Below are 27,240 nucleotides of genomic sequence, written 5' to 3'. Positions count from 1 at the left end.
TTCTCACGCCACCGCTGTCAGAAGCTCCTCCACTGCAGGGAGCTCTTCTTACAGGAGCCTCTCTCGTGTGGATAAATGAGCAGATTTAAATCGTGGAATATTCGTGTTACTCTTTGTCATTTCCTAAAACTCAACCCGCTGTCTTTACTTTTGTACTTGGGCTTTCGCGATCAATATTTTACGATTCGTAATTCGTTTATCTTGCGTTAGATCGCCGTGTAGGTGTAATGCGCATTTATTTACTATAACCCTTCCACTCAAATCAAGTTGTCACGTTACCAACTATACGCATTTATTTGGTTTTTCTGCAAGTCGGAAAGTAAAATTCTATGTATGTTGAACTTATTTTGCACCGTACGTAGCCAACCGTGCTGATCGGAAGTGCGGGGGAAGGACAAACTAAACACACACAGCAGTTCTAAAGAAATGAGTTTTCAATCTAGATGATTTAAAAATGAAAAAACACCCGCTAACACCTGACGAAGCTGGGCTGTAAATCTCCAGCGAAACCTGGAGTCAAAATGCACCAAACTTTTGCTGCTTTTGAATATTCCTCCTCCTCTGCTGTGCTGTGCCGTAACGCCAAGTCAAGTGGCACTGTTTGGCCACGTGACAACTCGGCCTGATTCCTCCCTGTGCTTGCCGAGGGACATGGGCAACGTGGCGAGCGAGGAGACCGCTGAGTGCGCTGGCTGTAGGGGTCTCTGGTCTCCCGCTGTCGGGATCCTCCTGCGGTACAACAACCAAGGGCGGAAGGAGCCTCCCCACTCGTGATGAAGAAGCCTCCGTGGCAGTCACTCGGAGCGGCGGTGAGTGGGGAGACGACGAGCCGTGGCGTGGCTAGGCCGAGCAGCTCTGTGATGAGCTTCATTCTTGGTGAACTGTCAGATTCTTGTTGGTTGGAACAAATTCATGCTTCCCAACGCCACTTCTCGTCCTCAACTCTGACTTCGCAGTTTCCCGGCGCCAGGAGGACATCGTATCGGTGAACCCCTCCGCCCCCCCCTTCACGTTTTCTCATCTGGAGCCGACGCAGCCCGATCTCGCCAATGCCGTTCCCCATGTCCCCCCCCCCACCCGATGTTAATTTGGACGTGGATCAAACACCCAAAACCCTAAAATAATGCCAAATGACAGACGCTAATTACAAGTTGGTGTTCTTGCGATGCACGCGTATTCAGGTAATCATAGTTATTGTTTCGAACGCTTACAAACTAAAAATAGAATACATTTTTGTTTCCTTATTCTGAGATATTTCACTTTGGAAATGACACCTGCCAGTGTATTGTTAAACGGAGGCCCCCGCCCCCGGAACGACAAACCTCCTGAAGCGAACGGAATGCACAGAGGCCGCAGCCTCTTTCGTAAAGTACAGGGGGAGCATAGATATACAACATAGTTATTCAAAATCAAACACTCGAGCTGTATAAGTGAGCTCCCACTCGATCGCTCGTCAACGACGGCAATGATAGCGGAAGCAGTGAGAGCGCAAATGTCATCATCATTAATGTCATCATCATATGTCACCATTAATGTCATCGTCATTAATGTCATCATTAATGTAATTATTAATGTCATCATTAATGTCTTCATCATGAATGTCATCAACATCAATGTCAACATTAATGTCATCATTAATGTCATAATTAATGTCATCATTAATGTCATCATTAATGTCATAATTAATGTCATCATTAATGTCACCATTAATGTCATCATTAATGTCATCATTAATGTCATCATTAATGTCACCATTAAATGTCATCATTAATGTCATCATTAATGTCATCATTAATGTCATCGTCATTAATGTCATCATTAATGTAATTATTAATGTCATCATTAATGTCTTCATCATGAATGTCATCAACATCAATGTCAACATTCATGTCATCATTAATGTCATCATTAATGTCAACATTAATGTCGTCATAAATGTCATCATTAATGTCATCATCATATGTCACCATTAATGTCATCGTCATTAATGTCATCATTAATGTAATTATTAATGTCATCATTAATGTCTTCATCATGAATGTCATCAACATCAATGTCAACATTCATGTCATCATTAATGTCATCATTAATGTCAACATTAATGTCATCATTAATGTCATCATTAATGTCATCATCATATGTCACCATTAATGTCATCGTCATTAATGTCATCATTAATGTAATTATTAATGTCATCATTAATGTCTTCATCATGAATGTCATCAACATCAATGTCATCATGAATGTCATCATTAATGTCATCATTAATGTCATCATTAATGTCATCATTAATGTCATCATTAATGTCATAATTAATGTCATCATTAATGTCATAATTAATGTCATCATTAAATCTCATCATTATATCTCCGACATCGTGCCGCGCGCCCTTCTGCGCGACGTGCGACACCTCACTCCGCGTGCTGGGAGAATTTTCAGGGACTCAGTTCTGCGCGCAATTAGATTCGCTGCCTTTCCAGGATCTCAGCTGCTGGAAGAAGCTCCCCGGCACTTGGGCAGTAGAAACATCGGAGATTGCGCTAAACCATTGACACGGAGTGACCCCACAAAAACCCAAATTGGATAGCTTTGCAGCACAACCGCACCTCCGATTGGCACGATTGGCTACGTGCGGTGCGAAAGAAGTTCAACATACGCACATACAAGCGCAAAATCCTCCACACCACGGTTAGACCCTCTGCCATCATCACTAGAACAGAGACGTTAGCCTCCAGAGAGAGAACCAGCACTAGGATAAGGGGAGACATTTGCCTGCGCTGATTAAGAACAATGGACATGAAAACAGCGACAGCATGGGATTCACTGTCTAGCGGCAGCGCGAGAGTAGAGGTTTAACAAAGAACAGGAAGCGATTTGATCGCGGCGAAGTTTCTTGCCAAATATTTTCGGGGTGCCTGGTCGACTGGTAGTCACTGGTAGTAGGTGGTAGTAGGTGGCACGTGACCAGTAAGCCACAATAGTGAGAGATACGATGGATGTGGTGTGCAGGGAGCGGATATATTTTATCGGTTGCAGACTCAGACAGACCCGGCTAAAACGAAGCCAGCATCTTTACGCTTGACGATGTGGCGTCAAGGTGACTATGAGATATTAACTTCCTCGCCTGGTATGCAGGAGGTCGTGAGTTCGATCCCGAAGCTGACGCCTGCTGCTGTATATTTGGAGTTTGCGTGTCTCTCTCCCCGTGGTCGTGTGGATTTAACCAAACAAAGAACCATTGAGTCGACGAATATTGTTTTTCCGTCGCCAATTTCATCGAACGACATCGCGCACCGTCGCTGGCACCGTGACCCCCCCCCCCGAGTGCGGGCTCGCTCGATCTCGCTGTGCCCGCGGGTCCACGTGTAGTGACATCGGGGATGTGACACGTGGGCAGGACCCGAGTGAAGGTCCGACCCTTCGTAGCTGTAACTCCTCCGTATGGAGTAGTTAGCTGGGCGGTCACTACCCTAGGCTGTATCTGGTAAAGGGGCAGTTACCCCTTTGTGTGTTACGTGTTGATGTTACAATAAAAGTGTTGCCTCTAAAGAACAAGGTCTGCGACTCAGCTGGACTCACGACACACGCACCGTGGCGCCGCGCGCGCTGTGCCCGCCCCGCACGGCGGCCTGCGCGCCCACACGCCGGCGTCGTCGCCGCCGCTGTCGCCGTCGTCGCGATGCAGACCCCCGCGTGGCGCCCGCTCCCACAGCAGCCACGACTCGAGCTCGCCCAGCGTGAGGCCGCCCAGCAGCTCTGCCAGCCTGCAGCACAAGTGGCGAGACAAAGACCCCCCCCCCCACGTGGAGCCTTGAACAGACTTTTGGGGGCAAGTTGAAGTTGCTGTTAGTAGCGAGTGGGCACCTCGATGAAGGCCGGCACTGCGGCACACGTGGGGGGTGGGTGGCCAGCACCACGCCCGGCCGCTTTTGTCTTCCTAGTGGCGATGTTTACACACCGCACCAGGTGCTAATTTGAGGCCGAGTCGACCTAGGGGAGGCCCAGGACTGCTTCAGATAATTGTCGCACACGGGGCACACGTGTGGGTACACCCACACGGGGCACACGCGCACACGGGACACATGCGTGGACACACACACACGCTGGACGCGCACACACGCAAACACACGCGCATCAATGGATGTATCATTGATTCATGCCCAACGTTCGCAGTGTACAGGGAGAGGCGTCGCGCTCTGGCTCTGCGATGAACGGGCGCGGTGATCATCGTTGTAATTAGCACGGTGCGTTTGCGCCGAGCCAGGCAGCAGCTTCATCGTTCAATGAACGCAGCAGCAGTGGCGCCATCCTGAGACCGCCGCTCGACTTGGTTTTTATAGCTTCACAGCTCATCGGATTGCTCGAGTATAAATACTGATTCTGGTTTTGGGACAGTCACCAACGACGCGCGGCGTCATCGTCCGTCTTGCACCACAGCCACGGTCTGGGCTGTAGCGTGAGCCCAAAAGGATTCAAACTGAAGGATGATGATGGTGGTGGTGATGGCAGGCCAAGTGGTCAAGCAGCTTCTGTTTGTCCGGATAGAGGGGGCTAAACGGGCACGACACGGGCCGGAGAAGAGATGGAGTGATGCGGTATGGGAGAATGTGGAGCTGAGTGGACTTGCCGGAGACCGGTACCAGCGGTGTCAAGATCGGCCTTTATGTAGGAGGCTCGTGAAGGACGCTGATACTGGGCAGTTTGAGGCAGTCGCCCTCCAGCAACAACGGAGGTCAGAGGAGCGACGCTCACAACAACGAGCGAAGCGGCAGGCGGCTAAAATGCAGCAAGTTGGCACAGTAGGGGGGAACAATTGGGTGCATCTGCCAGTCATGTCAGTCAGTCAACCTTTGGCACCTGGGTCTGTCCCGTGATCTCCTGTCAACGAGCTTTTGACACTTGACGTGGCCTCAAAGTGCACCTAGCCTGGCATAGGCACCGTGGGGATGTCACCGTCACTCAGTGGCCAATGGCGGGCACTGGCATTGACATTGGCTGGCAAGCCACGATGTGGCTACCTGTTGTCTGGGAGCGCGGCTGGACCAACGGGGAGCCCGCTTCTCTTGCGGCCGTCGATGATGACCGGGTGAATGTCCATCGCGGGACGAGGCTCGGTCAATTCTCGCTGCATCGCCCCTCGAGATCTGTTTACGAAAAGAGACAAAGGCAATCTCAGGTGTAATTCATCCCTCTGCAGAGCACCAATACAAATGTCACTGCAGGAAAGTTCTGCCGGTCAAAGGAGCGTCTTCAAAGCCCGCTTTCAGCTGTCCAATGTGCACCTTCCACACATTTTCTATTTTTTTTCCTGCGGAATTGGCAGGGCACTTGCGCGCGCACATACACACACTCTGTCGTAAGTGCCTTCATCCAACAGTGGATAGAACATCGCTGCTGCTGATGATGATGATGAAAGGAGCAGGGGGAGAAATATTTGTTGTGACAGTCATCATCGTGGTGAGGCGTTTTGCCGCTCACCCGGCCACCGCAGCGACCCGAGAAATTCAATTCTGATTAGCACGGTTGGCTACGTACGGTGAGAAAGAAGTTCAACAAGCATAGATTGGTATGGTGTCTACCCTTTTCTCCCTCCCCCCACCCCCCAAATAATTTGTAGAATTGGTTGCTCCCTTTGCCTCAATGTACCAGGTGAATACTGCCGCGTGCATGAACCATAACAAACACAACATCCCGTCAGCTTCACAGCGGACGTTCAAGATGCCGTGACGTGATTTTGCCCTTGTTGCGTCCCCCAGCGCCACGGTCAGAAGTTGGCAAATTTTAATGACACGCAAATTACTCAATTTGGATTATACACACACACACACGTGTAGCAACATCGCCACCTCCTGGCAGACCACATGGCTTGGGCAATTGGTGTTGGTCGTGTCGGTTATCTGGCTGCCTCCATGTTTGCCTGTGGTTTACTGGCCCCTAATGATTGAGATGGACCGAATGGTCCCCATCTCATTTAGTAGCAGCCTTCCTCGTGTTCTGATCGGGGTAATAGAATAATAATAATGATGATTAGGAGTCAGTCGACGCATGGACGCATCGTTGGACCCAGTTTAGGCGCGAGCCGTGTTCTATATTATACAATTAGGAGGTTCCACAGGCAACTAACAAGCAAAGTAGCTCACCGCCATATTCATTGACGCGTCACTACTAACGAGCAATGCAATTCTATTCTTGCGAACGGCAAATGTGTTCAGCAGCTGGAGGAGAGAGTTCGTGCAGACTCATACAGCGGTGTGTGACGTGATCCCTCGTTTTTCGTTGCCATGGCCACAATTGCACTGCTGTGGCTTGTGTCTTTAACTTTACATCCTTGAATGAGAAGTGCACATCGTCCAGTTGGTGTTCTGATGAACACCGCAATTCATCTGCGGGATGAACCTTAGCCTACTTTAGTCAGGGATAGATTTACACTTCTGCGAAAATACAATACATCTCACGAAATAATACATTAATCTCACTGTTTAAAAGAGCAAGACCTCGCCATGTCAGATACCAAAGGTCACGTTTCAATATTTCTTTTTCATGTTTCTCAAAGTACCATATTGTGAACTTCACAGCCACCACATAATGTAGCCTATGACACAATGTGAAACACTGAAAGCTCTTAAAGTGACAAGATGCGTTTTTTTTTATTTTACCAGGTAAGGCCCACTGAGCTGCATAGTTATTTTTAAGATGCGATCTGGCTATCACAAATGATAGCTCAACAAAGTGGCTTTTCACGTGGACATTTATAGCAGCCAAATACTCGAAGTGCATGCTTCTAACTGTGGAGGGAAAAACCGGAGGACCCGGAGAAAAATCCACGCGACCATGGGGTGAGAGGCACGCAAACTCCACATATACAGGCATCAGGGTCGAGATCGAACCCACAACCTCGTGCATACCGGGCGAGGTAGTTAACATCTCGCCATCGTGACTCCCCTACATGCAACGGGGACCGTGTGTCATTGTGGTCTGCCGAGCAACCCGTGTGATGATGATGATGATGTCACGGGTGACGGGTCAGGTTTGCAGGAAGCACAGTCATCGATCTCAGAGGCACCGCTCCTTACAGGAATTCAAAACGCATTCCCGGCCCAGATGCTCCAGACAGTGTTGCCCACGGCGTCGTAACGAGAACCATATTTTTTGAAAGCCCCGCTTTAGACCCTGCTGTCCAACGCCCTCGTCACGAAATCCTCCGGCGAGGAGTGGCGGCACGAGTAGTCAGTGCACCGCCCCCGTCATCCAGCCACCCGAGTTTGATTCAGGGCCGTGGGTAACAACATTAAGGACGAACGACATCCAAACTGGACCAGGGCGAGCCCATCCCCCCCGCTCATCAATTTCATCAACCCGCAATGGACAGTTGTCCCGATACAACTCGCACACACTGGTGGAACTAGCGGCCTCCACTCAACTACCCCGATACAACTCACGTACTCTGGTAGAACTAGCGGACTCCACTCAGCTACCCCGATACAACACGCGTACTCTGGTAGAACTAGCGGACTCCACTCAGCTACCCCAATACAACTCGCGTACTCTGGTGACACTAGTGGACTCCACTCAGCTACCCCAATACAACACGTGTACTCTGGTAGAACTAGCGGACTCCACTCAGCTACTCCAATACAACACGCGTACTCTGGTGGAACTAGCGGACTCCACTCAGCTACCCCAATACAACTCGCGTACTCTGGTGGAACTAGCGGACTCCACTCAGCTACCCCGATACAACTCGCGTACTCTGGTGGAACTAGTGGACTCCACTCAGCTACCCCAATACAACACGCGTTCTCTGGTGGAACTAGCGGCCTCCACTCAGCTACCCCGATACAACTCGCACACACTGGTAGAACTAGCGGCCTCCACTCAGCTACCCCGATACAACACGCGTACTCTGGTGGAACTAGCGGACTGGATGCCGTGGAGTGGTTTACGACATTAAAACATACAATAGTCGTAAATTAGCCCTTTGATTGGTTGGTTTTCCACCAATCAAAGGGCTGCCAGGTGAAAATTAGCATGCTAATGAGAGATTAGCATGTTAAAGAAAGATTAGCATGTTAATGAGAGATTAGCATGTTAATGGCAGATCGCAGAGCTGCAACCAAGAGGTCGGCGCGCGAAGTGACTGTGTTGGTGTGAACGCTGTGAAAGCGCAAGTTTGAAAAGGGCGCAAAGCACAACTAGCATCGGAAGGTGGTAGGATGGGAACATAAAAAACAGTTGTGACTTAAACTGGCTGATAACGTCCTTCCAATGATTGCTCAGTTTATACCCATCTTCTCAGTTGAAATTGTGTCTGTGTTTATATATATGGATGGCTTCATGAACGAATCTTTGTTGATAGCCAGTGGGCTTGCAAAGTACCTTCGTCTTAGAGACATCAATTTCGTGTGAGCCCACCGCATTAAAACAATGATCAGCCACGGCCGAGGTATTGTTCCTACCGTGTTTCAGATCTGCCTTGTGTTCACGAACACGGTCTGTGACATGTCGCTTAGTTTCCCCAATGTAACTACTGCCAGAGACACAGCTTAGTTTGTAGACGCCGGGGTATTGCATGTCAGGCGATCACATCCTTCACAGATGGTATCAGATCACGAATTTTATGTACTGTGTTAAAATCGAACCTGAATCTTGTATTTGCTCATGATTTTGGAAACATTTATAGTGACCCCTGCTATGTATGGCAAGGTGATGGTTTTGATTGGGTTCTCAGATGGTTCTTTCCCAATGGTTGGGGTGATAGCTTTACGGATTGTGTAGTCTGAATATCCATTAATCTTGAGAGCTTGGTGTGCGTGTTCCAGTTCACTGGCTAGGTGATGACGGTCGGAAATACATTGAGCTCTATGGTGCAGAGCAGCGGTCCCCAACCTTTTTGGAATAAAAATCTTTCTTGGACCGGGGGGGGGGGGGGGGTTCATCATTGGGTCTTTACCCCTTTTCAAAGAAGCTCTCCAGCGACGTTTGTTTTTTACTCATTGTGGCTACTAGGGGTTAGAGCTTGTGGGCTCACCAACACTGTGACTGAGACGAGTGCGTTGTGCGGGAAAGAAGCGCGGATGGAAGTGGTGAATAATACAACAATGGGGGCGGGTTCCACGCGCGGACTCACCGCTCTCACCTCCTGCTGCTGTGCGGCCCGGTTCCTAACAGGCCGCGGACCGGTAGCGGTCCGCGGCCCGGGGGTTGGGGAGCCCTGGTGTATAGTTATGACGAGGGAATTATTCTGGGATGGATGGTGGTGGGAGTCAGGTTTTAGGTAGGCATCAGTATGGGTGGCTTTCCTGTAGACAGAATGTCACATTGAGCCATCTAGTCTCTTCACGATTAAAACATCCTTTTCCACCTCCATGGTGAATTTGATGGCTGCGTGTATGGAATTGATGCAGTTGAGGAATTGGTTCAGAGTTGGTTGGCCAGGTAACAAAGCACAGACAACAAAAGCACGGATAACAAAGCACAGATAACAAAACGCAGATAACAAAGTACAGATAACAAAAGCACGGATAACAAAAGCACAGATAACAAAAGCACAAATAACAAAAGCACGGATAACAAAGCATAGATAACAAAATCACAGATAACAAAGCACAGATAACAAAAGCACGGATAACAAAAGCACAGATAACAAAAGCACAGATAACAACGAAACTCAATACATTCTTTATTAACACTGCTTTAAAGGGGGGGGGGGTTATAAATATGTAGGGCTTGAGTAAAGTGCACCACGCATCCCCCGCCTCTGTTGCTATGCGAGCAAGCACAGTACAGTGAGGTGATGTGAGGTAATGGTTGTTGTTGTGACTTTAGGCGAAGTGGGTCGTTAAGGGTTGAAACAGGTGTCAGGGTAGCCGGGAGGACACAGGCCAGTGATTGGCTGGAAAGGTAATTGGGCATTAGATGGCGTCGCTCCGGCGGCGAAAACAAGGCCACGTGACACGGGGGGGGGGGGGCCAGGGGGCGAGCGATAAGCGGGGGGTAGAGATAATTAGGGAGATTAATTGGTGTGGGGATATAAGCCAGAGCGCAACGGAGAGAAGAGAGTCCTGTACGAGTTGGCGTCGTGGATGGAGCTGCAGCAACGGTGCCCAGGGAGTCGCAGAGCAAGTGATAGTAGAGTAAAGCGTAGAGACAGTGTTAGTAGAGTAAAGCGTGGAGAGACAGTGGTAGCGAGAACGCAGTGAGCAGACAGGGTAGCCATGCATCGGAAGGATGCAGAGTAGGAGAAACCGTAGAGACGACAAGCGTAGCGATAGTGAGGTAGAGAGGCGCGGAGCGACGCGGAGCGTAGTGAGGGCACGGAGAGGAGCGGAGCGTAGTGAGGGCACGGAGAGGAGCGGAGCGGAGTGAGGGCACGGAGAGGAGCGGAGTGAGGGCACGGAGAGGAGCGGAGTGAGGGCACGGAGAGGAGCGGAGTGAGGGCACGGAGAGACGCGGAGCGGTGGCGCAGCAGAGAGACGCGGAGCGAGGCCGCGCCGAGACGCGGAGCGGTGGCGCGGCGAAGGTGGACTCTAAGAGGAAAATAAAGAGAGAGAAAGACAACCATTGTACGAGTCCTACAAATATATAGCAGGCGACATTCCAAGCAGTGGACCATTCATGTGCTCTTAAAAAGGGCCATTGCCAAAAACCAGAGGTGGGACAAAGTCATTGTTATGCAAGTCACAAGTAAGTCTCAAGTCTTTGCTCTCGAGTCCCGAGTCAAGTCGAGTCAAAGATGAGGCAAGTCCAAGTCGAGTCTGAAGTCATCAAAATCATGACTCGAGTCTGACTCGAGTCCAAGTCGCATGACTCGAGTCCACACCTCTGCCAAAAACGTTCCAGATTAAATATTTAAACTTTTAAGGCCACAGTGCTATTGGCGGACGCGGTGAGTTTGTGATTTTCTCCAGCAGTGTCTTGTGGGTCGAAAGCGGCCCGGGACTTGCTCGAACTGAGTCAAGTGCTGCTGAAATGTTAGCATTCCCATCAGACCGTTGGGCTTGATGGGGTTGTCAGAAATTTCAAGTTGTACGTTGTTATGTGCAGAGACGGACAAACGAATGAGACGCTGGCCGCCTATCTGCCTTGCTTTGACCACGGAACGATCTCGTGGACACGCTGAAACGTGCCCTGATATCGACTCGTTCAAATATTGAATGAAAACACTCGCACGCGCGCTGCCACAACATCTGAAAGTGCTGCGGTTTCGGTTACATTCCATATGAACCGGCGGTCTTGTTCTATTCTCGGCACGTGCAGTCAGGTATGTGTTCAATATGTGGGTGTGATCTTACGGGTGTGCACGAACACTGTATACGTTAAAGATTTTAAAATGTTTGTACACGTGGTGCTGTTACGTGGCAAGTGTGTGGAACTCGACACCCTTTCAAACGAGATATTCCATCTCAAGGGATTATTTATATCCAGGTAAAATATTTTAAGTACAATTCGCCTTCTCTTTAAATATTTGCGATGCTGGTTGTGATTGCCAGTGAAATATAATTCCTACAAAAAATGCTTGCTTTTCAACATACTTTGCTTTTAAACCAAATGAATTGGCATATGTGTCCACGAATGTTGAACTCATTTCGCACCGTACGTAGCCAATCGCGCTAATCGAAAGTGTTGGGGTGGGGGGGACAACAAACAAAACACAAAAAGGAGTTCTAAAGAAATACATTTTCATGATAAAACAAACAGTCAATTTTTGAAATAGAATGCAATACAACACAGAGAATCAGTCAACAAAACAGTCAACACCCCACCTGGTTAATTACGTTCTTCCAAAGGTTGCTAAATTTGAGACAGAGACAAAACACAGACACGGAGACACACAGACAGACACACATGCAGAGAGAGACTCACACAGAGACAAACAGAGAGAGACACACACATAGGCATACAGAAAGACAACGTCTCTGTGTCGAGGCCTTCAATAGAGAGAGAGGGGGCTGGGGCAGAGGGGGAGGTGTGTAGAATTCCTGCCCATAGGAGACAGACTGTGTGCTAACCGACTCTCTGTGTTGCATTACACTTCCTAATCTTATTAAATTTGCTATCTACCGTGCTGGTTTATAAGTCCATTCTTGCCTCCGGCCGCTATGGGCACTGATTCCACACAACGCCTCATGCTTGTTTGTTTAGAAGTCCAGGGTCCAGCTCGTCCGTCATCTATGGGCAGGAATTCCACACAACTCCCCCTCTGCCCCCCCTCTCTACACAAATACGTTGTCTTTCTGTGTGCCTATGTGTGTGTGTGTCTCTCTCTCTGTTTGTCTCTGTGTGAGTCTCTCTCTGATTGTGTGTTTGTCTGTGTGTCTTCGTGTCTGTGTTTTGTCTCTCTCTCAAATTTAGCAATCTTTGGAAGAACGTAATCAACCAAGTAGGGTGTTGACTGTTCTGTTAGCCGACTCTCTGTGGTGTATTGCATTATATATCCAAGTTTACTATTTACTATGTTTGTTTTCTCATTCATTTTTACCTGATGATGGTGGCTTGTATTGCAATCGAAACGTCGTATTATATTATTATTAAATACATTTCTTTCTATGTGACTTTACCACAAGAACCAAATAGCAATTCCCGCAGTCACGAACGCTTCTAATCAAGTTTAAATTAATTTTCAATTCACAACTTGATGTTATTGGTTCATGTCGGGTGGTGAAGGTGATAGTAGTTAAACAAACAGATGGCATTAAGCCTGCACGATAAAATCCCAAAATATACTAATTGTGGATCGAACACCACTCCTCATGACACCACTCGGAGACGATTGAGCGGGGGCGAGGTTCGCGTGGAGAAAAGCGATTGCAGAATAAAATCCATCGACATTCGGGGGCATGGCCACTGGTAGAAGAAGCACTGAGAATGCGCGGTGACCCATGCCGCCGTACAGGGACTCGTCTACTTGCGAACATTTGACTTACGAACTGTTAGAGATACGAACAAACCTGTCCATATGTCCAGTTGCCCGTTCGGACCGAGAGTCGTAGGTTCATCCGCCGCGCAATAGAAGGCAGCGGCGGTGGCATCTACATCTGCAGAACATGAAGAACCAGTGGCATCTACATCTATAGAACATGAAGAACCAGTGGCATCTACATCTATAGAACATGAAGAACCAGTGGCATCTACATCTGTAGAACGTGAAGAACCAGTGCCATCTGCATGTGCAGAACATTACGAACCAGTGCCATCTGCATGTGCAGAACATTACGAACCAGTGGCATCGACATCTGCAGAACAAGAAGAACCAGTAGCATCTACATCTGCAGAACAAGAAGAACCAGTGGCATCTGCATCTGCAGAACGTGTTCTAACTCCGTGTGTTGTGTTCATTGTGTGTTCTAATTCTGTGTGTGTTGTGTTCTCTGTGTGTTGTGTTCTCTGTGTTCTAACCCTGTTGTGTTCTCTTCGTTTGCCGATACGCTTCAGAGGTTTGTTTAAAGTCCAGTGCTGTAGTGGACGACACGCTGACACGATATAAACAGCGTAACGCGCACCAGATGACACCCAGATGGGAAAACAATAGAAATCTCGACACACACACCCAGTCTTCGACATACCGACAGCAGAGATTGCATGCAAAAGGCGCGTGCAGAAATGGACCTCTGCGCATCCGCAAGAGATCCTTGATTACCCGCTGGGTACGTTGTTGTTGTCTTTCGGGTTCACTGCCTCTGTTTTTTTGTTTGTTGTAAATTGGCAAAGTGATTTCAAGCAAACAGTCTGGAAAGCAGCGAGCGCGCGTGGGTCGCCCACACGAAGTGGCTTTCTCCCGTCCGCGGGGCAACCCGCACGGCGTCCCCCACGCCTGCAGACGTTGACGCCAGAGTCGCGGGGAGTCGCATCCCTCCGCTCCTTCGAACAGAAAGACTTTTAGAGTGAACAAAAAGAGCTGGCAGTAACCACAAAGATCCCCCCCTGTAGCCTTAACAGACTGTTGGGGCAAGTGCCGTTAGCGAGTTGAAGCACCTATGAAGGACGGCACGGCACACGAGGGGATGGGTGGCCAGCAACACGCCCGGCCGCCTTTGTCTCCCTAGTGGCGATGTTTACACACCGCACCAGGTATTCATGTTAGGTTGATCAAGGGGAGGCCCAGGAACGGTTCTGATAATTATAATCACCGGTGTTGGCAGTGAGTGGGAATCGAACTCGGGTCGCCGGATTCATAGCGCAGCGCGCTCACCGCCACACTGCCGCTCCCCACACAACAAAGACAAAGATCCCCCGTGTAGCCTTAACAGACTGTCGGCGCAAGTGCTGTTAGCGAGCACCCTATGAAAGCACACGAGGGGGTGGGTGACCACCAACAACAACACTCACTCTTGGTGCAAATGACTCTTGCCCAAACTCTCTCCTTACCTTCCACTCTGCAAGGTGCTGCCGTCCTAACACGACTGTTCAGTCTCCGAGTTTTATCATCCGTCAACTCCCAACAACACCGACGACGACACCCATCGTCGTCACGGTTCCACGAACGCCCAGGGATTGAGCGACAAATCGAGCTCGAGGGAGGCGCTTCAAGGCTCCTAACAGGCTCCAGCGAATGCAACAAGAAAAAAAAGAACCTTGACAATTGCTCTCGCCTTGCTGCCCGGGATTGGCCAAGCGCCTCTGACTCGGGCAGATCGGCATTTCCTCCCACATCCCCCGGGAATGAGCGGGGAGCCGTGCGCCCGTTGCGCTTGTGGCGCCTCTGTCCCGTTTCGTTCGACGGAGGGCAACATTCCTCATTCCTTCCTTCCTCCTCCTCCTAACACCATCGCGCCCGCGGTGCTGCGAGAAGGAGAGTCGGGAGCTCTTAGTCGGACGTGTGTGCTCGGTCCTGGGGCCTCAGCTTAGGTCCACTCAGCCTCAAATGAGTAGCTGGTGTAAACGTCGCCGCGGGGAAGACAAAGGCGGCCGGGCGTGTTGGTTCTGTCCACACCACCCCCTCGTGTGGCGCGTCGGCGGCCTTCATAGGTGCTCGCTAACAGCATTTTCCCCAACATTCTGTTATTATAAGGCTATACGGAGGGGGGGGGGATCTTTGTCCGTCTTTTTGAATAGCGCACATCAATCACAGACAATCATGTGGTGCTGCTTGCTACTGCGTTGTTGGCTAATGGTGCGCAAACGAAACACGCACTTACAATAACAAACACAAAGACACGCGCTCAACGCGTTCGTCCACAACACAGATCGATTTGCGGGCAACCCTGGTAATTAGTTTTGCTGAACTCCCACAAGACGCGGAGGGGAGGGGGGCTGCGAGGGGGAGGGGTGCATTTAAATTCCGGGCACATGGCAAAGCCGGCCAGCACCGGAAACGAGATTGCGCTCTGACCACGCACACTTATTTGGGGCAATTCCCCCACTTTCTACAGAGAACGCAAACAGAAATCGTCCGTTCTTGAATATCGTAGCCGGCACCTTCTGCGAAGGGTGCGCAATCGAACGTGAGGGCACCGCGTTAGCAGCGGTGTGAGAATAACGAGTAACATTGAACAATTGTAATCGTGTCGTCAATTCATTGATTGCCTGATGACAGAGGCCGTCCGCGTGCCGTGCCAGTCACGTGTGGTCGTGGCAACCGACACGTGACCGGTCACGTGTAGTTGTGGCAACCACGCTTCGCCAAGATGTTCGGTCGCGGTGGATGGATGGGGGATTCCCTCCCCAGGGTCTGATCGAGACGTTATCACTCGCCACCGATAGCAGCTGAGCCAACAGGGCTCAGACCGCACCAGACGTCGCACTCCTCACTCGCCCCTGCCGATGCAGCACTGCCCAGTAGCGTCACGAGCAGCGTGGGGGAGCAGGGGGCAGGGGGTGCCTTGCCCCCACGAGTTGGGGGCCCGCCCTTGATAACCACCATCAGTTTTGTTTTCAACAACAGTGTGCAAGAACAACAACGCACTTTTTAAAAACGCGGTTTAAGATTCTATTTATGGAAATGCTTTCATACACGTTGCACGTTTGGTTTTAGTTTCAATAGAGCAGTGAACTTAATATTGCAAAGAGGTATGATGGAGCTCTTTTTGGGAAGACGTGCGCGCCCCTACATCGTTAAATGTTCGAGACCGTGAGCGTAGTGACGAGGACGCGATTTGGATTTACTTTGGCACTTTACCAAAAAAAATTAGGTATACGTTGAATATTGTCAGCTTGGAACTTCCCACTGCTCATGGGAAGCCTCCCACCCCTGTCCCCCGCCTCTACCCCACCCCTCCCCCCACCCCAAGTGACGATTACCAACCACAGAGCACGAGTGTGAGGAGAGATTCATAGCGCGTGGCAGGTGACGATTGAACGTGATTCTGCGTGCTAGGAGTTGAATGGGCGGGGCGTTCAGGAATAATGAAATGATAGGAACTTAATGATGATGATGATGTAATTGCAATGGGTGACAATGTAAATGTTGGTGAATAGAATTGATGATGGGCAGTGTGTTTGATGGCGATGTTAATGCGAGTGTATGTTATCAATGTGTTAATCTTCTTTTGTTTCGTATGGCTGATATAGTGCGCTGCTACTGCTATTGTTAATCCGGCTGTTATGGATTGACTTATGCAGTGATGTGTGTTATGTGTGTTGATGTTGTAAACTTTTAATCACATTTGTTGGGAAAACGGTTACGTTGTTTATATATCATTGTTTTAGTAAGTTTTAGAGGGGCTTGGTTTGGCCCGATTTTTTTTCATTTAGTATGGATTTATACTTAACATTTTGATCTGTATTGTATTATGATTGTTATTGGGATCAAACATCGAAATTAAATTTTTTGCACTTTTTGTACGCAGCATGGACGGGTTGTGCTTTTTCTGTAGGATTTTATTGTTTACTACGTATGTGATGTTCAGATTTGTGTGCAACGAATTTTAGGTGTTACTTGTAATTTTATTGTTTGTTGCGGTTGCACCCAAATCAAGAGCCGAATGGCTCACAGGGTAAATCCTAACACATGAAACTGAAACTGAAGGATGCAGAGCAACGACTTCACATTCAAGGCGGTCAAGCCAGACAACCGCGTCAGGAGTAATGCATCATCATCATCAACATCATCATCAACATCATCATCATCATCGCTGTGATGTCTCCTTCGTATTTGTGGGTCGGGGCTTTGCGTCCTTATTTGGTGTACGATCTCTTCTGGATGACCACAGTCGCACCACTACTGGAGAGTTTTTTATTTATTTATTTTCTATTTGTGCATCAGGTATCCGCATCGGCCATGATTTGTGCAGCGGATGCGATTTCGGGTGGACCATGCGCTTGCTGGAAGATCAAACTCAGCGATCTGAGTTAACGAGTGCAGAGTTTAGCTAGTGAACGCCAATGACGACGACGATGAGGGTGTCACGGCGGGGCGGTAGGAGTGACGAGAATGTAAAACTGGTGTGGAGGTGGGAGTGACAACTGCCATCGTTCTCATGGAGACGAGTGGGGGGGGTGTGAATCATGCGGGGACAGCTCCATTGCAGCTGGGACCGTTTCCTGGCTTGGTTGGGAAGCTGGGATTGTGTGCTGGGATGTTGAAACCTCGTGGACTCAGTTGTTTATTGTGAGAACTTTTTCTCGTTGTTGTTTGTGATTTTTGTTTTGGTGCAATTTCTTAATTTGTTTATTCATATTGGTTTATTTTGTATTTTGCTTGGTAGTGGCTTTATATGGGATTTGGTTCCCTGATATATATAATCAACGTACAGCATTGTGGGATGCTATTAGCATGGATGACGCTTTTAACAATAAAAGTATTCATATTATTATAACAGTAAGAAGCAGGGGCGCAACTATGGAGGGGTTTGTAGCAGCGATATCTCATTGTCAAGGGCCTAACTGTGGGTGGGTATGTGGCAGCGATAACTATGGGGGGTATGTGTCAGCAATATCTCATTGTCAAGGGCGCAACTATGGGTGGGGGTATGTGGCAGCGTAATGCGACGCATAGGGGTCCAGTCGGTCACAAGGCGGCCCCAAATCAACAGATAAATAAGTAAAATATGTAACGAAAAAAGTGTTAAAACAATCCAACATTTAACCATAAATGCATAAAAAAACAATGCTACTCAATAAAATGTTTTCCGAAAGATACTTAGCGTGAAATCTAGTCGTGCTACTGCTGGTGTTTGTTACTGAACACCACCAGGCTGTTTAGCTATCTGACATGCGCGTGAAAGCAAGATTCACAATAACTTAATTGTGAATACATCATTAGACCACTTTTGCCAGTACCAAAACATAATAATAGGGTTTTTTCCCTTTTTTATGGCAACAAAAACTAAAACCTTTTTACAAGGAATCATGTGTGCATTAACCACGATACTTGTGGTCAAAATGCAAACAAAAACACTCTTATAATATATGCATTGTCCTTGAAACTGATTGGTCCACACCAGAGACGGCTTTCTTTTGAGCCTCGTCGCACCAATTGAGACGAGGTTCAAAAGAAAGCCAGAAAAAAGGGGAAAACCCCTTTTATTAATTGTGAATATTGTAACATTTTCATCTTTTCATAATTAACGTCACTGCGAGACTGTCTTCCTCCAAACCAAATATACGTTGCAACTGAAATTATATAGTTAGAGCCTACGTACTATTGTATACGGGTGAAGAACATCCGTAGCAATGTCAGTAAATGTGAGTCGCGAGAAAGGGGGAGGGGGCCCACAGACGGATGGTGCCGCAGCCCCCACTGGCAGAGGTCGTAGACACACTCACACGAGACATTGTAAAGAGAGGTCGTGCTGGTGTCTCGCTGGTGTCGGCCTTCGCTGTTCGCTGCGGCGAAAGGAGCGGGCGTCCGCCGGCGGGGTGCAGAGCAGGGAGCTGCCGAGGTTGTCGACGGCGATGTGAAGAGAAGAAGGGACTGAAGCTGGATTCGTCTTAAGGGATGTTTACTGATCAGCTTGGCACTCGAGTCATCGCGTACACCCAATGTAAGACTCTTTCAACAGCATGGTCCAGATGTATTGTGACCCCCCTCATTTTATTATCTAAAACTCAATGTTTTTCATACAAATTGGTGCGTCATGTCATGTAAGCAAAATTAAATTAGATTTAAAAAAAATTACGGGACAATTAATTAAGTACTAAGACGTCTGTTCGAGCCTGTACACCGTGTTGGTATCCTCATCTCTATTGTTCGTGTGGTTGTGTAGACAGTGACGTTACGTCGCCGATCGTATTCAGAGGCAGCACCTACAGAAGCCGACCCCCTCCCCCTCTTTCTACCGCCCCCCCCTCTTCACGTGTTCGCAACACAGGCGTGAGGCGTGAACGTCAATCTAGTCCTGCGTGAACAAAGGTTATCACTACCTGAACGTGCCGTGGTTCTTGCGTAATAACCTGGCCGTTAATTGGCACTTCAAGTTAATTTTTGTTTGACCAGAGACCAGGTTCGGGTCTCATTTGCAAGAGTGTCCTGGGTCGCAAAAATGACAAAACCAATCTGTTGTAACCTGTTACCACGTCCTGTGAATAAGTATCCATTGTATACGTGTACTAGCAGTAAGTACCCGGCGTTGCCCGGGCGAAAAAGACAGACACACACATCGACTTACACACAGACATCGACCCACACACATAGAAACACATCGTCTTACACGCACACACACACATATGTACTCACACAGACAGACAAGAGTGGCTCGGTGAGCACTGGTTGATAGCGCTGGGTGGCACCACGCTTGGCGTGCAGTGCCGGCCCCTACAGGACAGGGTGTGGGTGTGCCGGGGTTACTAAAGACCATGGCACTGTGGTTGACCCGAGAGGACACGTGGCCGGTTAAGTCTACCAAGGGGCCTCAAGTGGGGGCTAGGGGTGGTCACGTGGTCCGGGTTCAGATCCTGCTCGATTATTCTGGAAGGTGGGCGTGGCCAAGGGTGGAGCCAGCCACGCCGCAGATAATCGAAGCCGGGTCCCCCAGAGGGACCGGCGTTGTTGTTTATCTTAAAGAAGCATTCGTCTACGTCCGACGTTCTACCGAGTCTCCAACACGTTAACCTGGACCCGAGCTGTGGTCCGGTCCGTTGTAGCAGTTACGGTGTGATTAGCGTAGTTAGCCTGGTGGTCACCACCGCAGGTTGTTATTCTGTTAGGGAGCAGTTACCCCGTGTGTTGGTGTTAAATACATGTGTTGCCTCCAAGAGTACGTCTGCGACTCAGTTGAACTCACTACATATACACAAAGACAAAGACCCCCATATAGCCTTAACATATTGTTGAGGCAAGTGCTGTTCGCGAGCACCTATGAAGGCCGGAACGGCACGAGAGGGGTGAGTGGCCTTTACCACGCCCGACTGCTTTTGTCTCCCTAGTGGCTATGTTTAGTCTCTACACAAGGTACTCATTTGAGGCTGAGTAGACCTATGGGGAGGCCCAGGACCGGTTCAGATAATCGTCACTGGTGTTGGCTGTGAGCAGAATTCAAACTCGGACCGCCGGGTTCGTAGCGCTACCTTATATAAACATACACACATCACGGTAAGACTTGAAATTGATACCAAACTTTTAGTGACTCCCTTGCAGCTTTGTGTGCTAGGCGACTGCCGTGATGCCCACTCTGAATGCCAGGCCTGATGGCACCTGTGCAGACGTTATGAGATAACAGCATAAATCCAGAAACTAATCTAAACATGTTTTTTTTATCATACCGGATAAGGCCCTATGAGCTATGTAGCTCTTTTTCAGAAGCGACCTGGCCGAAAACGATTGCTCAACGAAGTGGCTTACCACGTAGATGTAGAAATGTATTGCAGCCAAATACTCGAAACGCATGTCTCTAAATGTAGAGGGGAAAAAAACATGAGGACCCGGAGAAAAGCCCCTGCGACAACGGGGAGAACACGCAAACTTCAACTATACAACAGGCATCAGGTCGGGATTGAACCCACAACCTCTTTCATACCAGACGAGGTATTTAACGTATCACCACCGGTATTGGCTTCAGGAGAGAGTTCGTGAGGTTTTGCTGTTGCCCCATTGAAGGAGTGCAGACCACAGTGGTGTACTATAAGGTCCATAACAGTTTGGCTTGCATGGCCACAATCGCAACGAAATTTACCATCTCCCACCCGTTGGCGTTTAGTTCCTAAACAAATTTCTCACGCGCAAGAAAATCAGAGCGTCAATATCTTCAAACGCCGTTGACAATATTTACGTCATATTACAATCAGACTTGGACGAAATCGGCAAGAACTCGCATCTCTCTCGAGGTCAGACATCAAAGTGTCCCTTTGTTCATCTCGAGTTGCTCTGAGTCGCTCTCTCCCTGTGACCGCTGTTGTTGAAAGCCGCTGTGTGGGCGTCACAGTGGCGAGGTGTTAACTACCTCGCCTGGCATACAGGAGCTCGTGGGTCCGATCCCCACCATGACGTCTGTTGTATATTTTGAGTTTGCATGTCTCTCTCAAAGGCCACGTGGATTTTTCTCCGTGCCGTCCGGTTTTTCCCTCCACATATATATAAACACGCGTTTAGAGTATTTTGGCTGCTGTACATTTTCACGTGATGATGAGCCACTTCGTTGACCTATCATCTGTAGCCGGGTCGCTTATGATAAAGAGCTACACAGCTCAGTGGGCCTTACCTGGTAAAATAAAAAACGCAGTAGTTTAGTTTTCGTGTGGCTGGGGTACTCGTACGCTAGATGGCTGCCCCCTGCCGGCTACGTCTGTCCCCTGCTCCTCTGCCCGCTGCTCTCCAATCCTGAACGTTGCCCTCTAATGCTTCGGTTAACTCTGTTCACTTCCCCAAATTTTCTTGGCAAGCATCATGGTGATATAATATGTCCACTCAGCCTTATCAGTTGCGTACTAGTGAGTCGTTAGAGTCGATCGGTGGGTCACGTGTGGTGGTAGTATACTGTGGGTATTCCCACCTCTTCCAAAATGCCTCGCCAGCCAGTGTGAAAGAGTAGGCCAAAGTACCCTCGCGACTCGAGCGCTCCCCTCGAGTCCAGGCCCTTCTCCCAGCAGCAGTAGTAGTAGCATGAGCAAGTAATTGCAGGGCTGTCCGCACCTTTAACCCTTCATGATGGCCGCTTGCTGCTACATTCATCATTTGTGTCAACGCTGTTTCGGCTTCTTCAGAACGTCGTGACCGCTAACTCAGTGGAATGCAGGGGGGGGGGGTGCAGGGACGGGGGGATGGGAGGCGAGTGGGGGTGGGGGGCTGTCCGCACATGTCGCCATGAGCCACGCGAGATGAGAAGAAGCACGTGATTGTGATAAGCAGCTGGAACATGACCGGCCACGCATGTCAAGGCAGCGAGGCGTCGTACACGTGCACTGGGGGCCTCTGTATTGCAAGCCCGGTGCGCGAACCATTACACCACAAGACCAGTGCCATTCGATCTCGTCAAGGAACATAAACCATTATCAAGCGAACTCCCGGTCATCCTCGCAGAAGCGGCTTTTCAGATGCGCTTCCGTGGCTGTCTGGAACGCTCTTCCTTCCGATATTAGGAAGCCACTCGAGCGATGCCCTTTTAAATCATCGAGATTGATAACTCATTTCTTTAGGACTTATTTTTCTGGTAAGCTTGTCCTTCCACCGCACCTCCGATTAACACGGTTGGCTTGGCTGTTCAACAAACATACGTACGTACCGTATTCAATTCGTGAGCACTCTCCATGTTGTGTACGCATCAGCTAGTCTGCATCTGTCTTTTGTTTCCAACAACTTCATCCCGTTTGTACTCGAGTGACGTGAGGTCATGAAACAAAGCATCGATTGGGGTTTCTCGCAGAGCAGTAAGTGCAATATACTTTATTTGACAACGGTTCGCGGAAGCCGAGGTCACAGATCGAGCTTCCTCTGAGGTCCCTTCGACTGACTTCTGCTCCACGCACCTTTCCTCTCACCTCGACGAGATATAAATGCTCGTCGCATGACAGCCGAACCAGTACGGTATTATCAGAGCCGGAATCTTAACCAAATTCAGCGCAGAGCCAAATTGAATGTGATGGGGGGGCTTTTTGTGCAATCATGATAATATATGCGCTAAGACCATCAAATCACTACACTCGATAATCCGGTTTATTCGCGGGCGGCTGAATTTAACGTAATTTTAACGGTAACAATATAGTTAAACAGGACAGATTCATGACTTTAGTTGGGGGATGGAAGGAAGAAGAGCAAGGGAAATAAGAATAGGTGTTATCCTTTCTGGCATTAAAACAGGCGTTAAGATGTTCAAACACCAAATTGATACATTTTTCAAAGAATCAAGTCTGCATTAACCACACGTACTTGTGGTGAACATGCAAACCAACATGATCTGATAATGTATACATTGTCTTTGAAACTGATTAGCTTATACCAGAGACAGCATTCTTTATGATCTTGTCTCACCAGTGTTAAGACGAAATAACGCCTAAAGGCGAACAGTTCAAAGGCAATGCAAGTATCAATGTATGAATTAATATCTCAGGTTGAGCAGTTATAGCTATGGAACCTTGTTTTACCAGTATCGTGGAGGCGTTGGGATCGATGGGAAAAAAAGACTGGAGAGGGATGAAAGGACATGGGCACATGGAGAGACAGCCAACAACTGTCTAGCAACGCAACATCGAGTGAAGACGACAGAGACGATGGCGACGAGACGACAGCGACGATGGCAGCGATCTTCAACAGCACGACGGGGATCCCACTCCACACAACAGCACGACGGGGATCCCACTCCACACAACAGCCCCGAGTTCTCGCTCAGGGCCCCCTTTTATGCTCCCAGGGGCGTGACCTCGCTCCGCCCCGGCCACGCCCCCTCTCTAGAACATACCAGCGGGTTCCCGGGGCTTCCCCAATCTGTCCCTTCTGTGACCTTTCCCCCAGATACCCCCTCTGGTGTATCACGTGGCCTGCTGACGTCAGGGCTGCTGTAAGCTGCAGATCCCCTTCCCCGCCAGCAGCCAGCGCTATGCTGCTACACTACTTATTCTATGCCACTACATCTTTATAAACTCAGCGATGGTACACGATGTCGTTTACAAGTGTAACCAGCGAGAACGAGCAGATCGCGTCACGTAGCAGAGCATCCGCTGAAGTATTTTTTATTTGCTTGCAGTTACTCGCTAAGTTTGGATAACTCACAATTGGACAATTGGTTAAAATATTGATGTTCGTTGTTCATACATTTATTTCTCAGAACCATGTTGGGTCAGAAAAATGGGGGTCACTCGGTTAAAACTAAATTCAACAAGAGGGGTACAGCAGTAGCCAACAAAAGGTTAAGAACCGCTGCTGTAGACAATGCTTTAGTCGCTGTCGGCGGTTTATATTGTTCCTCTGCCTACAACTTGACTGACTTTTTGGTAATAATGTTCCTGGTATTTAAATAAAATCCACATCCAGATGTGTAATTTGCTTTTCAGGCGTGACGGGTAATGAAGTACTTTCAAAATGTGTCTATTAAAATGTCATTTAAAGTTGGGTCGCAGGGGATGCGTTGTCACGTTGTGAATTCTACTTTTTATGATTACACGCTTTCATTTAACTCACTCTGTCTGTTGTTGTATCCTCAAATCTTGTAACTCAATTTTAACTACTTCCCAATGTGGTATCGACTGCCGATTTGGTATACTTATGTCATATTGATGACAATACTATATTCTATCATAAAAAAGTAAAAAAAAATTTAAACTATTTTTTTACAAGCTTTCTATGAACTCACTCTGTTGTTGTATCCTCAAATCTTGTAGCTCAATTTTAACCACTTTCCAATTTGGTATCGACTGCAAACTTAGTATACGTATGTCATACTGATGACAATACTATATTTTATAAAAAAAAAAGATAAAAAATATTTGTAAATAATCTTTTGTTAATTGTTATGTTCCGGCTTGGGTCTAACTGTCCACGCTCAACTGACGTTGGCTGTAATTGGCCACGGTCGTGTACGTTATGGCAAGCTTCGGGCCACTTCCTGGGGTCGTGGAGTTTTTCCTTTCATAGCACGGTACATAAAAGCGTGTTTTTAAAAGTTTTTACAAATATTGCTTATTTTAGGAGAGTGCAAAAGATGATAACCCTCAACATTGGCGGTGCATGTTGGCTCCACTTTCCAACTGAAGCGTCAGGGAGCCTCAGGCAAAGATCTCCCCCCGTGTCGACTTCACAGAGAGCGGGGGGCAAGCACCACGCCCGGCCGCCTTTGTCTCCCCCAGCGGCGATGCTACACACCGCACCGGGTACTCGTTTCATGCCGAGTCGACCCAGGGGAGGCCCGGGGGTTCCCCGCTTAGATAATCGTCAGGGGTGTTCGTTGGCCGTGAGTGGAGATCGAACTCTGTGATCGAACTCTGTGATCGCAGCGCTGCGCTAACCGCTGCGCCACCGCTCCCAGGGAGCCTGAGAAACCTCGACGTGGTGGGTGGTGGGGGGAGCGCGCAAGCGACAACTTTGTTAACATTTAAAACTGTTATTGGCCGGGGTTTTTTGTAAACGCACAGCAAATATTAACGTCGGCACCTTCGTATGACGTCGATGTTTTTGTAAATTAAAAGTTTAAAAGTGAACAAAAAAATCAACACTTTAATGTCGTTCCGGGGGTTGTTTTGAGAGACGCGGGGCCTGAGGCCCACCGCGCCGCTCGTCACAGCGCCGCCACCGACTTCTCCTCCTGCTCGCCCTCGTCGTCTGGTGAGGGTGAGGAGGAGGTGGTGGACATGCAGCTGCCGTCTGAAAGGTAAACGGAGAGAGAGGCCACACGCTTTAGAAGCTCGTCAAGCGAGTGGATCGAGGGTGTTGCCCGTTGCTAAGGAGGAGAGAGGCCTACACCCGCGTCGTTGTTCACTGCAGCCTGGAGGAATCCGATGAGCTATAAAGCGCTTTATTCACAGATGTCCAGTATGGGCGGGTCAGTAAGTACAGCCAACAGCAGCACACGTGCAGCAGCAGTATCGGCAGTAGTAGCAGCAGCAGTAGCATCAGCATTGTCACTCCACTGCTGGATAACCCCTCTCCCGACACCACCCTGTGCTTTGCTTGACCATACTGGTAGTGCTATGATGATGTTTGGTAGTGCTGTGATGATGTTTGGTAGTGCTATGATGATGTTTGGTAGTGCTATGATGATGTTTGGTAGTGCTATGAAGATGGTTGGTAGTGCTATGATGATGTTTGGCAGTGCTATGATGATGTTTGGCAGTGCTATGATGATGTTTGGCAGTGCTATGATGGTTGGTAGTGCTATGATGATGTTTGGCAGTGCTATGATGATGTTTGGCAGTGCTATGATGATGGTTGGTAGTGCTATGATGATGTTTGGTAGTGCTATGATGATGTTTGGTAGTGCTATGATGATGTTTGGTAGTGCTATGATGATGTTTGGCAGTGCTATGATGATGTTTGGTAGTGCTATGATGATGTTTGGTAGTGCTATGATGATGTTTGGTAGTGCTATGATGATGTTTGGTAGTGCTATGATGATGTTTGGTAGTGCTGTGATGATGTTTGGTAGTGCTGTGATGATGTTTGGTAGTGCTGTGATGATGTTTGGTAGTGCTATGATGATGTTTGGTAGTGCTATGATGATGGTTGGTAGTGCTATGATGATGTTTGGCAGTGCTATGATGATGTTTGGCAGTGCTATGATGATGTTTGGCAGTGCTATGATGATGGTTGGTAGTGCTATGATGATGTTTGGCAGTGCTATGATGATGTTTGGCAGTGCTATGATGATGGTTGGTAGTGCTATGATGATGTTTGGTAGTGCTATGATGATGTTTGGTAGTGCTATGATGATGTTTGGTAGTGCTATGATGATGTTTGGCAGTGCTATGATGATGTTTGGTAGTGCTATGATGATGTTTGGTAGTGCTATGATGATGTTTGGTAGTGCTATGATGATGTTTGGTAGTGCTATGATGATGTTTGGTAGTGCTATGATGATGGTTGGTAGTGCTATGATGATGTTTGGCAGTGCTATGATGATGTTTGGTAGTGCTATGATGATGTTTGGCAGTGCTATGATGATGTTTGGCAGTGCTATGATGATGTTTGGCAGTGCTATGATGATGTTTGGTAGTGCTATGATGATGTTTGGCAGTGCTATGATGATGTTTGGTAGTGCTATGATGATGTTTGGTAGTGCTATGATGATGTTTGGTAGTGCTATGATGTTTGGTAGTGCTATGATGATGTTTGGCAGTGCTATGATGATGTTTGGTAGTGCTATGATGATGTTTGGTAGTGCTATGATGATGTTTGGTAGTGCTATGATGATGTTTGGCAGTGCTATGATGATGTTTGGTAGT

General features: G+C 48.4%; 2 protein-coding genes across 6 annotated transcripts in view; one reads left to right on the top strand and one right to left on the bottom strand.

Annotated features, from left to right (window-relative positions):
• The window catches only part of ANKFN1 (ankyrin repeat and fibronectin type III domain containing 1), a 270,247-nt gene extending 246,623 nt beyond the window's left edge, over positions 1-23,624 (bottom strand). For 2 of the 5 annotated variants that reach the window (XM_078872932.1, XM_078872936.1), the window contains exons 1-3: positions 12,948-13,572; positions 5,019-5,144; positions 3,591-3,764 (exon numbers count right to left, since the gene is read on the bottom strand). In XM_078872932.1, coding sequence (XP_078729058.1) covers positions 3,591-3,764; positions 5,019-5,144; positions 12,948-12,955 — 308 coding nt within the window. In that variant the 5' untranslated portion in view covers positions 12,956-13,572. Of the gene's footprint in view, positions 1-3,590; positions 3,765-5,018; positions 5,145-6,245; positions 6,264-12,947; positions 13,573-14,364; positions 14,559-23,451 lie in introns of those variants that run through there. The other 3 variants (XM_078872935.1, XM_078872933.1, XM_078872934.1) reach the window with 3 other exon arrangements.
• A 1,057-nt stretch (positions 23,625-24,681) lies between these two features.
• TEDC2 (tubulin epsilon and delta complex 2) overlaps positions 24,682-27,240 on the top strand; it is a 34,258-nt gene continuing 31,699 nt past the window's right edge. The window contains exon 1 of the mRNA XM_078872941.1: positions 24,682-25,670. Within this exon, the coding sequence (XP_078729067.1) occupies positions 25,651-25,670 (20 nt within the window). The 5' untranslated portion in view covers positions 24,682-25,650. The remainder of the gene's footprint in view (positions 25,671-27,240) is intronic.

Source organism: Lampetra fluviatilis, chromosome 35, assembly GCF_964198595.1.
Source record: "Lampetra fluviatilis chromosome 35, kcLamFluv1.1, whole genome shotgun sequence".
In the NCBI taxonomy this organism is placed as follows: Eukaryota; Metazoa; Chordata; class Hyperoartia; order Petromyzontiformes; family Petromyzontidae; genus Lampetra; species Lampetra fluviatilis.
Note: the sequence above shows the minus strand (reverse complement) of the source record. Positions and strands in the feature narration are given on the sequence as shown.